The sequence below is a fragment of the Cololabis saira genome, chromosome 11 (assembly GCF_033807715.1).
Source record: "Cololabis saira isolate AMF1-May2022 chromosome 11, fColSai1.1, whole genome shotgun sequence".
Classification (NCBI taxonomy): Eukaryota; Metazoa; Chordata; class Actinopteri; order Beloniformes; family Belonidae; genus Cololabis; species Cololabis saira.
This window is the reverse complement of record NC_084597.1, coordinates 12,551,798-12,569,022: the sequence shown is the minus strand read 5'-3', so window position 1 is coordinate 12,569,022 and position 17,225 is coordinate 12,551,798. Positions and strand designations below refer to the sequence as shown.

General features: G+C 36.7%; 3 protein-coding genes across 3 annotated transcripts in view; 1 reads left to right on the top strand and 2 right to left on the bottom strand.

Annotated features, from left to right (window-relative positions):
• Positions 1 to 1,918, top strand: part of rapgef1b (Rap guanine nucleotide exchange factor (GEF) 1b) — a 57,256-nt gene extending 55,338 nt beyond the window's left edge. Inside the window, exon 27 of the mRNA XM_061733751.1 lies at positions 256 to 1,918. Coding sequence (XP_061589735.1) covers positions 256 to 406 — 151 coding nt within the window. The 3' untranslated portion in view covers positions 407 to 1,918. The remainder of the gene's footprint in view (positions 1 to 255) is intronic.
• uck1 (uridine-cytidine kinase 1) lies at positions 1,534 to 6,709 on the bottom strand. The gene is made up of 7 exons (XM_061733749.1): positions 6,336 to 6,709; positions 5,223 to 5,382; positions 4,158 to 4,254; positions 3,905 to 4,047; positions 3,735 to 3,829; positions 2,998 to 3,046; positions 1,534 to 2,916 (listed from the first exon to the last, which is right to left on the bottom strand). The coding sequence occupies exons 1-7, from the start codon at positions 6,423 to 6,425 to the stop codon at positions 2,738 to 2,740; spliced, it is 813 nt and encodes a 270-aa protein (XP_061589733.1). The 5' UTR covers positions 6,426 to 6,709; the 3' UTR covers positions 1,534 to 2,737.
• A 136-nt stretch (positions 6,710 to 6,845) lies between these two features.
• Positions 6,846 to 12,336, bottom strand: dnlz (DNL-type zinc finger). Its single transcript, XM_061733750.1, has 3 exons — positions 11,955 to 12,336; positions 8,814 to 8,953; positions 6,846 to 7,637 (listed from the first exon to the last, which is right to left on the bottom strand). Exons 1-3 carry the CDS (start codon positions 12,270 to 12,272, stop codon positions 7,484 to 7,486), a joined length of 612 nt encoding a protein of 203 aa, XP_061589734.1. The 5' UTR covers positions 12,273 to 12,336; the 3' UTR covers positions 6,846 to 7,483.
• Between the last annotated feature and the right edge of the window lie 4,889 nt (positions 12,337 to 17,225).

The window sequence follows — 17,225 nt, the reverse complement described above, 5'->3', positions numbered from 1 at the left end:
GTACAGCATTGTTTTGTATTTTCTGTCTTTCAAATAAAAGACAATTTTTCCAGTCATATGTTCCTCATTCAAGGTTGTTAAAAAAATACTGCTATAATATCGTATCGTTATTGTGACCTCAGTATCGTGTATCGTACCGTATCGTGAGATTAGTGTATCGTTACACCCCTATAAAACACATCTGTAGTTTCCGAGTAAGTTGTTTGGTTTCTGAGGATTAAATTCCTGCGTTCATCAAATTTCCTCTGATCTCAGGCACTACGAGCTGAAGCGTAATGAAGACATCATCTCTTTCTTCAACGACTTCAGTGACCACCTGGCCGAGGAAGCCCTGTGGGAACTGTCCTTGAAAATTAAGCCCAGAAATATTGCTAGGCGCAAGACGGACCGCGAAGAAAAGACCTAGGGCCCGTGGGGCCCCTCCAACACTGACCTCCAACTGTGCTTCATGACACTAACTCCACTTTACCACAGACTGAGAGACAAACAGAATCAATCTGCCGAAGCTAATGGGAGACTCGTGGGAAATCCAGAACAAACTACAGACAACTTCGTCATGGTTTACAAAAAGCTCTGCCACTCTGGGAGGTTATAATTGGGATTACTTTGCCTATGCTACGTAGGCAGGGAGAGATTCAGAGATTATGGGGGAAACCAGAGGAAACCTGGTGCCCGAGGAGGAGCGATTAATCTCACAGAGCGGACAGGGAGACACTACGGGAATGGCCAAAGTCTGCTCCCCTGGGCTCTTTGTTTTAGAGTGGAGCTTCTTGCGTGTGCGTGTGATTGAACTGAATTGTCCATTACTCTCTAAAGCCCCCTCGTTCCTCCTCCTTTTATGTATGTGCCATTTGCTGGTCATCTTCCACAGCGCTCTCCTGGATTTAGGAGTTCCCTTCACACAGCAGAACCTTGGGAGCAACCTGCCTCAAAATGTCACGTCCACACGCAGACGGAAAATCTGCCGTGGGTGTGAGTGAGGAGATCTGAACTTGAAGAGAGGATGGCCATTATAGACTGGAATTTATGAGTTTGTTTTGAAACATTTTGTGTAAGAATTGTGTATGGTTATGACATGTATTATATACAGTGCTCCTTTTGTTCTTAAAAAGGATGTTTATGCTAATAAGAAGAGCTTAGCTTCTCCCAAGTGCCATATGTATGTGCACTAAAAAAAGCAAAGCAAAAACACAAAAAGATTAATAGTAAAGATGCTGTGATCTATGTACGTCATACTGAATCATTGAGTGCCGTGTTAAGTATAGAAGAACCATCAGGCAATCACAATCGTCCCAGTCATGTCAGCATATGAGCGAGTGTGTGTGACTGGAGTCCCAGTGGCTTGTGTGTTTCTCATTCCAACATTTGTTGTTGTAAATCATCTGATTTCTTTTTTGGGATAATGGTCAGAAGCCAACACATCAATCACACTGTGCTCTCAAACTCCAATAAAACAAACAGCTTTGTTTCTAGAAAAACAGCACCTTTGTCTGAACCTTCATTTTCCTTTTAATAAAACAAACGCCGAAGGAGCTCATAGCAGAATTTCTATTTATTGTACATTGAGTGGAAAAATAAATAAAAAGAAAAATAAGGCATCAGTTCAGAATTAAAAACAATGAAAAGGAAGCAGTCAATATTACATTAGGTGTGATTACTAAGATGCATATTGTGACATAATTGGATAAAAGAATATTAAGGACAGGAATGGCAAAAAGTTTACTTTAATTTATTAATATAATTTAAATATTCTATTTATTATTTTTCAAAGAAACAAGTGTGAGACAGTTTACCCTGTATGGTCAAAATGTAAAAAAAAACTGAAAGGAACCTTTTTAATACTTTTTCCATATGACCTTTTCATTTCAACAACAGCTTGGTTGAACATTTAAAAAAAAAAAAAAAAAAGAATTAAAAACAGTGAATGATGAAAGACTTAATGATGAAAATAAAAAGTAGTTAAACAGCCATGTGAACAAGAGTATCCCTCTTTCAAATCTAAGGTTTTACTGTCAAGACAAAATAAAACCAACTGTTCATACCAGGTGTCGGTTGGTAAATAAAGCCTCAGACAAACATATTTCCTCATTTCATTGTTGGACAGAAATAAAGGTGACATGCAGAAACAACGTGTTAAAAAAATTGAAAACATTCAGGATTCAGTAGTATCGTTTTCTATTTGACGTCATCAGTGTCTTACATGGTTATAAAAATATTCTGGACAGCAGTTGCTTCTTTTCATTGAGGTCTGTGGGCATGTGCACATCTCCCTTAAAGTCCAACAACAACATTTGAATCAACGTTTATGTCTAGACTTTGAGCTTCTGTAACACCTTGATTTTTTGGGGGTTTTTGTCCCTTTTTCAGCCATCGTGTTGTAGATTATGCTGGTGTGGTTGAGATTATTATTATTATTATATTCTTGCATGACCCAATTTCATCCAAGTTTTTGGTTGTAAGACCCGGTAAGGACCAGATCATTTTATTTTCTGTTCAGTCCTGATATGTAAAACCTTACGATTGACAGAGATTCTCGTTCCTTTGCCACATGAATGCACCGGTTAAACAGTGAAGAAACTTTGACCTGTTACAAAATAGACCTGTAAATTAACACTTCCGAAACAAAGCAGAGGATGAGACAGTATTCTGAACTAGTCTGCACACGTTAACAGTTCCAACTCAAAGCTCATATTAAATCTGGACCCATCCATTCCCACACTCACACATTCATCCGGTCTCAGTGAGGTCGACTACTCGGTTCCAGCAGGACCCTCTTTGCTCCGTTCTGCAGCTCGCTCTGCTCAGAGTTACCCCGTTTGAAGCCTCGCCCATGGCCGTTAATGGAACCACGCTGCCATTTACAAATATCCCCATTCAGAATATCTTGGATGTGCTGCACGATGAGGTTGATCGCCACTAGTGACAGACAGATAAGGATTTTTAAGCATTTCTGATTCTGGAGATATTATCAGGAGGTATTTCTTCAAGTTAACTTACCCATATTATCAACTCCCCTTGGAATGATGACATCTGCATACTTCTTTGTCTAAAGAGATCAAATTATGCTTAGAAATACGGTGTAATTTAATATATTAAAAAAAAAAAAAAAACTAAGTACCGTATTTTCTGGACTATAAACCGCTACTTTTTTCATAGGTTTTTAAACCATGCGGCTTATACAAAGGTGCGGCTATTCTGTGGATTTTTCTTCCACCGCTAGGGGGAGTGCTAACCGGAATTAGAATAAAAACTAAGACAAAATAAATGCAAAGAAGAATACGCTACTTCTTCTTCAGCAGATAGAAGTAGAAGCAGATTTCAAACAGATAAATAGATGAATAAATACCGGTTATTTTCTCTTGGTTCTGTCCCGTTTTAATCAGCAAAGTTGCTGCCATGTTAAAAGACACTGTTAGGAAAGGATCTATTTAGGTACAAACATGTACATCATTTACAGCTCAAAATCCTTCTGTACATGTAGTAAATATCTAATCTAACAACATAAATATCTGTGGCTTGCATATCTTTTTTTCTAAATAGAGCGGATGCGGCTTATATATCTTTTTTTATTGTTTTTTTTTTTTAATAGAGCTGATGCAGCTTATATACGGGTGCGGCTTATATATCTTTTTTTATTGTTTTTTTTTTTTAATAGAGCTGATGCAGCTTATATACAGGTGGGGCTTATAGTCCAGAAAATACGGTACATGATCATCAACAAACATTGTACTTACAGGCAAACAAAACTCTTCGAAAGCAGGCTTTACAAACGTTGTGTACTGACTGAGAATCTGCTCCAAGTCTCTCCCTCTGTTCATGTCTCGCAGGACTACAGGAAAATTAGGTCAAGCTACAGATAGACTGTGACGAGATCTAGAATTATCCATGACGGAGATATCAATACCTCTGCGAGACAATCTAACATCTGAGTCTGTATCCACAAAGAGCTTCATGTGGAACATGTCACGAACTTTCTGGGGGTAAAAGACGAGGATTCCCTCGAACAGGACCACGTCTGCTGGGTAAACGGTTATCCTTTCTTCCAACCTACAAAAGGCACAAAGTAGTCTCAGATTAAAAGTAGCGGGGGAAAAAAAAAAGAGAAGGACAGGGATTTTTCATCAGGGCTTAATCAGTGTAAAGCACCTACTTCCTACCTGGAATGGGTGACGAAGTCGTATGTTGGCACTTCAACCACCTTACCCTCCACAATGTCCTTCAGGGTTTTGTACATTAGCTCATTGTCAAAGGCCTCTGCAAGATGTTAAAAAAGAACAGTAGGGCATGCATCACGTGACAAATACGTAAACACAAGAAACAATGTTATTAGTCAAAACAATGCACCTTGTAAGAAAGTACATCTCACAGTAAACATTATCTTGAAGACTGTTAGCTGATAGTACAGCTGGATAGATATAGATGTGGAGTCAAAAATATATATTTTTTTAAAAACCTTACACTTGTTACATATTTTTTATTTTATTTATTTATTTATTTCGATCATGTGCTCAATATGGTACACTCATTCATAACATGTCGTGTAATCATTTGGATCGAAAAGGAATAGGCTGAAGCTCTGAGCTTATAAATGCCTACCCTTTAACCTTCACATTATTATTATTTACACTTTCTATAACAAACGCTTTCTAGCATTTCCACCCAAAAAAGAAGCAAACACAAAAAAAAAATATATGCAACAACAAAGAACCAGTAAGAAAAGAAAAAAGGAAAAATAAATAATAAATTGTCCCGATTAAAACAAGGACAAAAAGATCAGTAATTATTACCTGCATAATTCCATAATTCTCTCTCTTGCATCTTATCCTTCAATCTTGTTGGTATTTACTAATCATGGTCTGTTTTAAACTATTTTTAAACTGTATGATGTTTTTACTTTGTTTAAGATTATCTGGCAAGCTAAGTTTGTTGACTGCCACTTGCTTATCTAAATACATCAACCCCAAACATAATCTAGAGCACAATAGCACCCAGAGCAGGCAAGACATCTCAACATGACTTCTTTATTATTCATTTTTAATGTGAAATCACTTATATCCTAACAATTTTAAATAACCTATCAGACGACCTTTTTATTATACGGTCCAGATGAGAATTAGAAACACAGAGACATGTGAAATGAAATGAAACATAATAACATGTGAAATGAAACATAATGAAATGTGAATTGGGAGGGAAATGTATCATCTCCAGATTGAGCCTACCTGGATGATCAAAGTTGTACTGGCCTTTAAGTGCTTTGGCCTTTTGCTCCGGGGTCAGGACTTTGTAGAAGCTGTCCTGGCTGACGATGACCACCTTCCTCTGGCGGTGGTCCACCTTGTTCTGGCCAAGGAGCTCCATGATCTTGGCGCAAACTGTTGACTGCGTGAGACAAAACGCATGTCATTCAAATTACTGTTAACTTTCAAAATCTGTAATGACGTTTTGACCGGTCGAAAGGGCCATGGTGAAAACAATTTCACAATATCAGAATCAGAATCAAGTTTATGGGCCAATTCAGGTCAAACAAGACAGGGAATTTGACTCTGGTTATTTCGCTCACTGTACAGTAAATAGACAAATGACAGCTCTTATTAAAATATATACAATTTTTTTTTTTAAGTGAAAGATGCAGCAGTATGAGGTAGACATGGTTATTGAAAGGTGCATTGTTACAGCATATGATTGTGATTATTATTATTTTATTATTATTGCACAGTGGTTGATTACTCTGAAACTCTGAGTGGTGAGAGTTCATCAGTTTAGTTTAGTTTATTTAGGATCCCCATTAGCTGTTACACTTGGCAACAGCTATTCTTCCTGGGGTCCTCAAACTATCATACAAAATACATACAAAAACATTGAATTAAAAATAAAAATACAAATATTGCAAGAGAGAACAATTCATTACAGCATAAAAAAAGTTAAAAGTTAAATTACAATATTTTCATTGTAAAATAAAATATATATAACGTTTAAAAATAATCAGAGCAGCAGCTTGGGGGAAGAAATATGTAGATATTTGGATGTGTTTCAAGGACTAAATGAGGGACAAAGGTCCTTGTATGAGGTTAAGTTGCATCACTGAGTTCAGTTTAATGTTGATCAGGTGACTCCTTAAATTACTGTTACATATGATATCCTTAACCTATTCCTAAATAAAAGAAAGAGGTTGCAAAGGTAGTAAAAAAAAACGTACTTTTGAAATAAAAGTATCTTCTTGGAAAAGTGGGCGTGCCAATTTCTTTGACAGTGTGTGCATGTTAAAATTAGCACTAATAGGGATCATTGCTAAGCTAACAGGCATGCAAACTGCTAGAGTTAAGGTTACCGACCTTGCCGCTGGCTGTTCCTCCACTGACGCCGATCAGGAAGGGACGGTGCCTGGGTCTCTCTGCCTCGTCGGGGCCGCCGTCAGCATCCATCGCGGTTCACCTGAAGGCGGATTGAAGGAGCGGGTCGCTGCAGCTGCTACCTGAGCTACCGGCCGGAGCGCACTGTCTGCGCAGTTCTCGCGAGAACTGGCGCTCCGCTGCCACACAGCAGCCTGGGATTATTATTATTATTGTAGATTTGCAGAGGTGCCAAAAGTATTCACATTCATTACTCAGGTAGAAGTATAGATACTAGAGTTTAAAAATACTCCTGTAGAAGTTGAAGTATCAACTCAAGTTTTTTACTCAAGTAAAAGTATAAAAGTACTGGTTTCAAATCAAGACTACTTAAAGTATAAAAGTAAAAGTAATGTAAGGGGGAAAAAAGCCATTAAGGACAAAAGCCATTGAAAATGAATGCATCTTAGTATAATGCAAATATATTAAAGAACCATATATGTGTACTATTGAGCATTAACATGTGTTTCAGAGAGCAGAAGATATGACTAGTTGCCTATGCCTAAGTATTGTAATGGTGCAAAAAGTCAAACTTCAGAGGCATGTTATCATTTATCCTAACCTTTACTGGAATGTACATCCAAGTTTAGTTGCAGGAATCTGAGGGCGACGGATGTAAGAACAAAACTGGACAAGAACATCTGTGCCACAACCACTACCAAATTCACTCAATCCGGATGGCGCAATTTAACTGGATAGTTTTTGTTTAAAGGCCGAAATGAAATAGAGTAACGAGGCTGTTTTTAAAATGTAAAGAATAAAAAGTACAGATAATTGTGTGAAAATGTAAGGAGTAAAAGTAAAAAGTCGTCTGAAAAATAATTACTCCAGTGAAGTATAGATAACCAAAATTTCTACTTAAGTAAGGTAACGAAGTATTTGTACTTCGTTACTTGACACTTCTGTAGATTTGAGGGTCCTTTGCAGCTTTATCCCTGTTATAGATATCCAGTATTGCTTTTGAATATTGTTTCACTCCCCCCTCCGAATACGCACTCATGAAAACCAAAAGCAACTGAAAATATTGTATTTATTACAAAATGTTATATAAGCATCTTACAGAGAATATATACAGTTCTAAAAACACATTGTTATTTTTCCCCTGGGTCCTTGTCTGACGTTTCTGGATGATCACTGTGCTGTGACTTGTCTCGGTTGCTTTCGTCCAGGACTATCTCCAGTGCCGGACTTCCCTCAACTCTCTTCACTCTCTCCCCTTTGGCAGCCAGGATTTCCTCAATGTTTCTGAAGCATTAAGTAACACAGCGCAGGTAATTCAAAATACTCTGAGGATATATATGATTGTAAGTTACACATTTCATACTGCACTACTTTTATTTTCATTCCAATGTATATACTGTTTATATTTTTGTAATTATACATTTTTTACTTTGTTTACCCTTTCCCAGCATGTGTGTGTTGAGTGTACTGCTGCTGCACAAAGATAATTTCCCCATTGAGGGAGGAATAAAGGACAATCTAATCTATCTTTTTCTAAGAAAGCGAACAAGTGGAGCAACATTTTCCTAAACTTCCAAGTTTTAATGGTTGTGGTTGGGATGTTGTCAAAGATAACATCCACAACGTTAATAATAATGTAATAATGACAATGATAACATAATATCATCATTTTATAATGAGAATATAATAGTTTATGTTCAGAGAGCAGAGTCTAGAGGTGGCCTTTCCTCCAATTACAGATGAATGAAATGAAAAGTTAGAAAAACTAAGCATTTAATCAGCAATTTTAGGTGGGTCCAGTATTGTGAGGCTACTTGAACTGCAGCATTTAGAAGCAGTATTTGACTCTCGATTTACAGTAAATCTTGTAAATACAGGGTCAGGTCGTTCAAAATATAATTTTTTTATATCTTATGCTATTTCATACAATTTTGCATTTAATAAAAGACTTCTGAGCTTCTTATTTATTTGCTCATCTATCTGACTATGTTCAGCTCAATCTATTAATTTATTTTGCTATCAGACTACTAAACACATTTTTATAAAATTTTATAAAATTTTTAAAAACATATTTAATAAAAATTTTAAAAAAAAATCACTGGGTTTGTATGTGTATATTTATGTATGTGTGCATATGTATGCGTATATATATGTATATATATTAAATATAGTAATAATGCACATATATATACCTCAATCATTAATATGTGTGCAGACAAAAAAAACAAAACATTTTTATATGGCTAATATATTCGTTTATAAACCCGTTACTTTCATATTTCTGTTTTACACATTGTTGCTTGTTGTTCTCCTCAAATTACTGTACGTGTTGTGTTTCCTCGAAGGCATAGCTTATTTTGCCTCCAAGTTTTAAGCTGTGTCATTTCAATAAGCTCCAAACACATTACCCTTCTTTGATCAATAAAACTATCTGACTCTGAATGCAACATCACTACTTACCTCTTCCCCCCGAGGTCTGAGAACCAGCCGAGGTTGTCAGCGATGATATGGTGTTTCTCACATCCTGGACATGTCACGATCACTACACCTTTGTGATAAGCCACCTTAGAAATTATCTGCCTGGACCTGGTGGAGCAAACCTGGGAACATTACACAGCCTGCAGATCAGATATTGGACTTTAAACAAAAGAAAGTCAAGACTGATCACAAATAGATAAGCTGCACTTACAAGGCGATGTGATTTGTGGAAATAAGAGTACCAGTATTGAAAGAGTGGTTTCCAAACAGGTCTCAAAGTCCCTCTCTGAACAACCTCCTCGACTCTTGCTGGTCTGGCTTCAAAAGTGGTCACTCCTCTGTAACGGCTCAGTTGTCGGTCAGAGTCCTTGAGAGCAGCTAAAGCTGCAGGTCAATCATCAGTCCCCATTCTACTAGACATATTAGCTGCCTTTGACAGAGTTAATCATATATAATGTTATCAGTCCTATTTGATAAAGGGATCTCAGTCAAAGCAATCTCCTGCTTTTAATCATATCCCACAGTAGGGCTGGGCGATGTATCGAGATTTTAATATATATCGATATATTTTCAAACGCGATATGGTACGAGACAATATCGTTTATATCGACTTAAAAAAACCCCCCTTTTTTTTTTTTTTTTTGCATTTTTTTTTTTTTAAGATTTTGATATACCGGTAGCTTATTTTGTGACAAATTGACTTGAATGTTTTATTTGAGATTTGCACAAATGTTTTGTTATTTGCACAACTGTCAACCTCAGTGGAAAAGTCTGCCTGTTACTGTCTACATTGTATTAATTGCACAGTGTATTTTGATTTAATTGTTATGCAGGAAAGGGATATTTGTTTTATTTTATTCAAGAAGCATTTTTATTCTATATATGCAGGCAGTTTATTTTTATTTCATTTGTTTTATACATTTTGATATTGTGCAGACCTCTGTTAATAAATGTGTGACATTTGGCACGAGGCTTTGTATTAAAACTGACTGTTTTTTTAAGGGTTTGCCTCAGAAAAAAATGAAGCTAACAGAGATGCTATGCTATAATGCTTTGGGGGAAACCCCAATTATGGCACAGAAAAAATATCGATATATATCGAGTATCGCCATTTAGCTAGAAAATATCGAGATATGACTTTTGGTCCATTTGGTGAATAAAATAAAACAAATATCCCTTTCCTGCATAACAATTAAATTAAAATACACTGTGCAATTAATACAATGTAGACAGTAACAGGCAGACTTTTCCACTGAGGTTGACAGTTGTGCAAATAACAAAACATTTGTGCAAATCTCAAATAAAACATGTAAACAGATATTGCATCTCTTTGAGCAAATCTCAAATAATTACAACAAGTCAACTACTGTACATTTTACAGATTTTGTGCCAGGAAAACTAACCTGTCAACACTGTTAGGTTTCAGCACACAAAGGTACTTTTTTGCCAGCGAGAGGGGTCAGCGTTGATGTACAGTCAATTTGTCGCAAAATAAGCTATATCGATATAAACGATATTGTCTCGTACCATATCGAGTTTGGAAATATATCGATATATATTAAAATCTCGATATATCGCCCAGCCCTGGGCACACCTGCCTCCTTCTCCTCCATCTCCCTATGGATGAATGAATGGCATCTTCGACTAAACCTACCAAAGACAGAGCTCAAGGTCATTCCTGCCCGTCAATGACTTAAAAAAAAATCAACATAGTGTCTATTTATCACACACCTATCTTCCTCTGACCTCGTGGTTGCTGTCACCCAGTCACCCTGTACTGGTATCGGATCATCTTCAATAAACTTGGTTTTCTGCTAACACCATTGGCGTCCAACACCCTGATGTCGGGTGTTGGACAATTCAAAGCAGGCACAACCTAAGGGGCTATGGCATCTTTGAGCAGAAATGGCCAAGAACAAAAGAAATTTCAAGGTGTATCAGTGTCAAAGGGGTGAAACTATGGAACCGCCTGGATGAGGAACTAAAAAAAAGTAGCTCAATTTACAAATTAAAAAAGAATTATAAATCTAAAATAATAGATAAATATACAACACTAATATAAATTATCTTCATATTAAACTGTCTAAATTATGCAACTTTCCTCCTGCAGCTGTCCTCAATCGTGAGTGACCACATTTATTTTCTTCTCTTCTTTGTTCATTTTCTTTTTTTTTTGTTCGTTCGTTTCGTTTTCTTCTTATTAGTATCTTTTTTTCTGTAGTCTGCCTTTTGTTGAAAAGGATAGGCAAAATAAGCCATGAGGCTTCAGCCTATACCTTTTTGGTCAAGAAAAAAAAGAAATGTGTACATATATATATATATGTATATGTATATGTATATGTATATATATATATATATATATATATATATATATATATATATATATATATATATATATATATATACATATTTATACCTGTGTGTATACTAGGGATGGGCGATATTTTACCGTTCACGATATACCGTCAAAAAAATTCCCCACGGTAAGAATTTGTGATCTCGCGGTAAAAATGAAAATGAAAAGGAAGGAAGGAAGGAAGGAAGGAAGGAAGGAAGGAAATTAGCCAGAAAGAAAGGAAGGAAGGAAGGAAGGAAGGAAGGAAGGAAGGAAGGAAGGAAGGAAGGAAGGAAGGAAGGAAGGAAGGAAGGAAGGAAGGAAGGAAGGAAGGAAGGAAGGAAGGAAGGAAGGAAATGAGCCAGGAAGGAAGGAAGAAAGAAAGATTGATGACGTTTAGTAGTATTCAGTATTCTTTTAGAGCAGTGTTGCGGGCTCCAAAGACTGAATGTGGTGATAGATTTATAGTTACAAAGGTGGAGTTGAATTGGTATTTTTTTTATCGTCATTTTTATCGTTATCGGGATAAATGCCAGAAATTATCGTGATAAATTATTTAGTCCAAACCGCCCATCCCTAGTGTATACATATACAGTGTGTATATGCAAACATCTTAAAATGTAAATGACCAAAACAAAATAAACTAAACTAAACTAAATAATGCAAATCCCTCTTACTTTTTTGTCTCGGTTGTGTTTATATTCAATTAAGTCGCTTTGGATAAGGTCCTCTGCTGAATACCATGTGAATTAAAGTCCCCCCCCCCCCCCCAGTGCTGGTGTCTCTACCTTGCAGGTGTAGATGAGATGGTAGTGTGTTGACTGGATCTTCCCCACAGCACCTCCCGTGTCCTCCGGGGAGGTAGACAGCCCTCTGAGACCACTGATCCGAGCTTTACGGGCGTCCCAGAATGAACACCGATGAAATACTGTGTGTTTGGGGTCATTTAGGAGCTCCCTGGTCCTGGTGTCGGGGGTTGGACGGTGAAACGCAGCACAGCCTCTGGCCACAACTGAAGAACCACGAAAACTCCACGATAACAGGCTGGGAGCGCGCACCAGCCCCGGAATTTGTGTGAAAGTGATACACTTTTGTGAGATAAACATGGTAGTCTATGTTCCTAAAGGGCTAGCAGATGTTTTTGTGTATTACACGAAGGTTTCGTCAACAAGGAAGTTGACGCGCTTTGATGGCATCACACATCCGGTTCCTTTCAAAATAAAGTTCATTAAAGACAAGTGTTTGGGAGATAGATAGATAGATAGATAGATAGATAGATAGATAGATAGATAGATAGATAGATAGATAGATAGATAGATAGATAGATAGATAGATAGATAGATAGATAGATAGATAGATAGATAGATAGATAGATAGATAGATAGATAGATAGATAGATAGATAGATAGAAATATGGATATTTTATCAATCCTAAAGGAAATTTAGGGCATCCAGTAGCTGAAACAACACTTTGAAAAACACTTAACAGTAGACAACTGACTCACAACTAACAGACATTCATTTGTTGTAATAACATCAAAATACAGTGACCAAACAACGTTTAAAACTAAGTTCAATCAGTTGCTGCTGCATTAAATGTAATAATTATCTTTAAATGGATTTACCATAATTGACCTTAGTTGAAATACACTGATAGATAGTTCTTTATTGTCATTATAACTTATGTACAACGAAATTAAAAGTGCTCTCCAGTCAGCGCATCATATATATAATAATCCAATAAAATGTAATTTAAAATATAAACAAATAAAATAAATATATATATATATTTATATATATATATATATATATATATATATATCTAGACACATTCACCCTTCCACATCAACACACAGACCCCACAAGAACCTTCATCAGCATACAATCATTTTTGTTATTGTTATTGCACATTAGCTCCTGTTTTTGTTAAGAGTGGTTATTGCTGTTGGATAAAAGCTGTGTTTGAGTCTGTTTGTCCTCGTTTTCATTAGTCTGCATCTCCTCCCAGATGGCAGCAGTTCAACCAGTGAGTGTCCGGGGTGTGAAGTGTCTTTTATTATATTTTTCCTGACAACAGGAGCGGTGGAGTTGTTCCAGTGTGGAGAGAGGGCAGCCGATTATCTTCTGGGCGGTGGTGATGACCCTCTGGAGGTCTTTCCTCTGAGCTGCTGTACAGCTGCTGTACCAGATGCAGATACAGTAGATCATACTGCATATGTTTAATTGACTGATTGCCCTAATGACATTTCAGTAATGTTTACATAAGGACTGGATGCTTATGTTTTACTTCACACGAGTTTATCATGCCTTATTCAGCCTACCGGTACTTTCAAAGCAACTTTCTTGCAGCTCAAGAACATCTGGGGTTTCAGACTGCCGGTACTCACAGAAACCATCTGAGCATTTGAGTACAATAGGAAGGAAGTCTGGTTTTATGGGGCAGGAAAACGACACAAAAGGTGCCCAAATAACTGCTTCAGAGGAATCAACAGAAACCTGTATCTAGAGATGAAGAAAAATGAATCACACCATGAAACAGCAGGAAAGACTAAAACAGGATGAGGGAGTACTTGAGACACGTTTTTTAGTAGTCTATATTTCAGGAGAGACATTAGGCCAAAGTGTATGTGGCAGAAAAAATGTATTTCAACTCCAACAAACTTCCTTTATACACCATTACACAACCCTAATGTGCATCATTCGGGCATCAAAAGCTGACAAAATGATGAGCCAGAAAAGGTGCAACAGAAGCCATCATAGGTGCCATAAATATACAAAAATAAATATAATATTTCTGAAAATTAGACTGCATAACAAGCTGAGATGCTAAAATACAACTTGACTTCAGGTCATGTAAGCTTAGCAATCTCAATGATCTATGGTTGGGTGTTCTTAATGGCATCTTAATTGTCACTTTTATGTATCAGTGTCTGTGAAAGTATTAAAAATAACAGTTTTTTCTATATTCTTTAAGCCACAAATGTTGGTTCAAACAAAGTGTTAAAGACCAAAGCAAATCTAGCTTTTTGAATTCCTAGTGTGACACAAATCTGAGCTAAAATCCTATTATACATATATATAGTTGACCTATAATATTCTGTCAAGTAATGCACATACATTTTGTATTTTCTTCCTGTGTGCTAAATCCCCAAAAATAATAAGTGAATAGGGAATATATTGTGCATTCATAACAATAGTCTTTAATTGACTAAGACCAAAACTGAAGCCCTAAACTGAGGAACTGAATACAATTTTACAAGGTTCTGTTTGTTGCATAAATATTTTCACACACTGCTTATATCCACTAATCATTCACCGGTACACTATGTTTTAGAAGTGGGTGGTGACTAAGTTACCAAGAATAAGACTTGAGAGATGATCCAGATTTCAGTAGATTTATTGAAACGGTTGCATGCAAAATGGTCAAAACATACATGAGGTGTCTCGATGCAGAAAGACAATAAAACAGAGGAAGCATAATGTGTTTAAGGCACAAAAGACGATTCATTCTTACAATACGAGACGCCAAAAAACATGTTTAAAGACAGTGTTAATCTTTTTTTGAGCGGACTAACAGTCTGTACGTGTAGCTGGGCCAAGGCTATTATTTTGCTACTCTCAGCAGTTTTGGTTTAAACAAGTAGCCAGGGCTGAATTTTCCATCACAAAAGCAGGTATTTGTTAAAAATGAGAATAAGAGAGAAAATAGAAAGGAAGCGGGGAGAATATGTGCAAGAGAAAGAAAAAGACTCCAAGCAAACGCTGCCAAATGTGCAAAAGTAACTGACATGTTTGCCACAGCAGGACCTTCATCAGCTCCCGTGATGATGATGATGATGATGATGATGATGATGATGATGATGATGATGATGATGATGATGATGATGATGATGATGATGATGATGGTGATGCACTGTTTTCATAACACTGGGTATAGGAACACATTAAACCCAGTGATTGGGTCAAAATAGATAGAGCTGGGAAATTGTAGTGTAGAGGCAGCATTGCCTCTACACACCGTGACGGTGGACAACATATAGGATGAGGGTAGGTATTAACTATGAGGGTATGGTAAAGAACAGACTGTACAAAATGTACAAAATAAAATATCAAGAGATAATAAAATAAAATAAAGCAGCAAGCGGTCATAACAAAGTGTTGTGCAAAGAGTATATACAGTAAAAGGCAGTGTGAATAGAAAATAAAGAGATTTATTTTTTTATTTGTCCCTTTTAGCTGTTATTGTACAATTTGATGGCATGTGGCAGGAAATATTTCCTGTATCTGTCCCTTCGACAATACCAGGGCCGGTGTTTTGTCCGTTAGACTTGTAAAGTAGGAATGAGTGATATTTTACCGTTCACGATAAACCGTCAAAAAAATTCCCCACGGTAAGAATTTGTCATATCGCGGTAAAAACGATAAATTCCCGTTGATGACGTTTTTGTGTAAAGTTGATTTATGGTTCTGTGGTTAAATCCACGCACAACGTACGTGAAGGAAGGAAGGAAGGAAGGAAGGAAGGAAGGAAGGAAGGAAGGAAGGAAGGAAGGAAGGAAGGAAGGAAGGAAGGAAGGAAGGAAGGAAGGAAGGAAGGAAGGAAGGAAGGAAGGAAGGAAGGAAGGAAGGAAGGAAGGAAGGAAGGAAGGAAGGAAGGAAGGAAGGAAGAAAGGAAGGAAGGAAGGAAGGAAGGAAGGAAGGAAGGAAGGAAGGAAGGAAGGAAGGAAGGAAGGAAGGAAGGAAGGAAGGAAGGAAATGAGCCAAGAAAGAAAGAAAGAAAGAAAGAAAGAAAGAAAGAAAGAAAGAAAGAAAGAAAGAAAGAAAGAAAGAAAGAAAGAAAGAAAGAAAGAAAGAAAGAAAGAAAGAAAGAAAGAAAGAAAGAAAGAAAGAAAGAAAGAAAGAAAGAAAGATAAATTCCTTTTGATACGTTTTTGTGTAACAAACATGGCGGATCTGAGTCATTACAGTTTTGCAGTACAGGTGTGGACTCATTTTATTGTTTTTTTATCAATTCAATTTAATTGGTGTAGTTTAGTAGTATTTAGTATCTTTTAGAGCAGGGTTTTGGGGGCTCCAAAGACTGAATGTGGTGATAGATTTATAGTTACAAAGGTGGAGTTGAATTGGTATTTCTTTATCGTCATTTTTATCGTTATCGGGATAAATGCCAGAAATTATCGTGATACATTTTTTAGTCCGTATCGCCCATCCCTAGTGCAGGGGCGTCAATTGGGTATGGCAAGGTATGGCAGCCGCCACACCTTGGCTTCAAGGGTTAAATGTAAATGTTTGTTTTTTTAAATACATTTATGGAATAACTACAAATGCAAATAAGAACAACATGATCGATTTCACTAGTTATTATATACTGCAAAAACTCAAAATCTTAACAAGATATTTGTCTTATTTCTAGTTAAAATGTCACATTTTTAGTCTCATTTTTTTTTTTTTAAATCTCATTACATTTAAGACAAGACTCAAAAACAACCATTTTCACCTGTTTCAAGTAGATTTTCAATTAAAATAAGTAGAAAAATCTGCCAGTGGAACAAGATTTTTTTGCTTGTAATGAGAAGATAAATCTTGTTCCACTGGCAGATTTTTCTACTTATTTCAAGTGAAAATTTCCTTGAAACAGGTGAAAATGGTCAAATAACAAGTTATTTTTCTGTTAATGACTCTTGTTTTAAGTGTAATGAGATTTTTTGACTAAAAATTAGACATTTTAACTAGAAATAAGACAAATATTCCTGGTAAGATTTTTAGTTTTTGCAGTGAGCGAGACTGCATTTGACAATTTTCTTGACCACACAGATAAGCTACATAGCAGACTTCTGTGATGAATATTTGCTGGACGTGTTGATTGATACTCTAGTTAAGTTCTGTGACTCGTAACCTTGCCATACCTTAGCTTCCACTGAATTGACGCCACTGCCCTAGTGTAAAGTAATACTAATTTCCCAATTTGACTTCGCAATCGTGACCGGTAACGTCATTCCGTCCGTGCTTTTATTTTGGCAGCGCGCTGGCTGAGCGCGTCCGCCGCGGCGTTAAAAGGA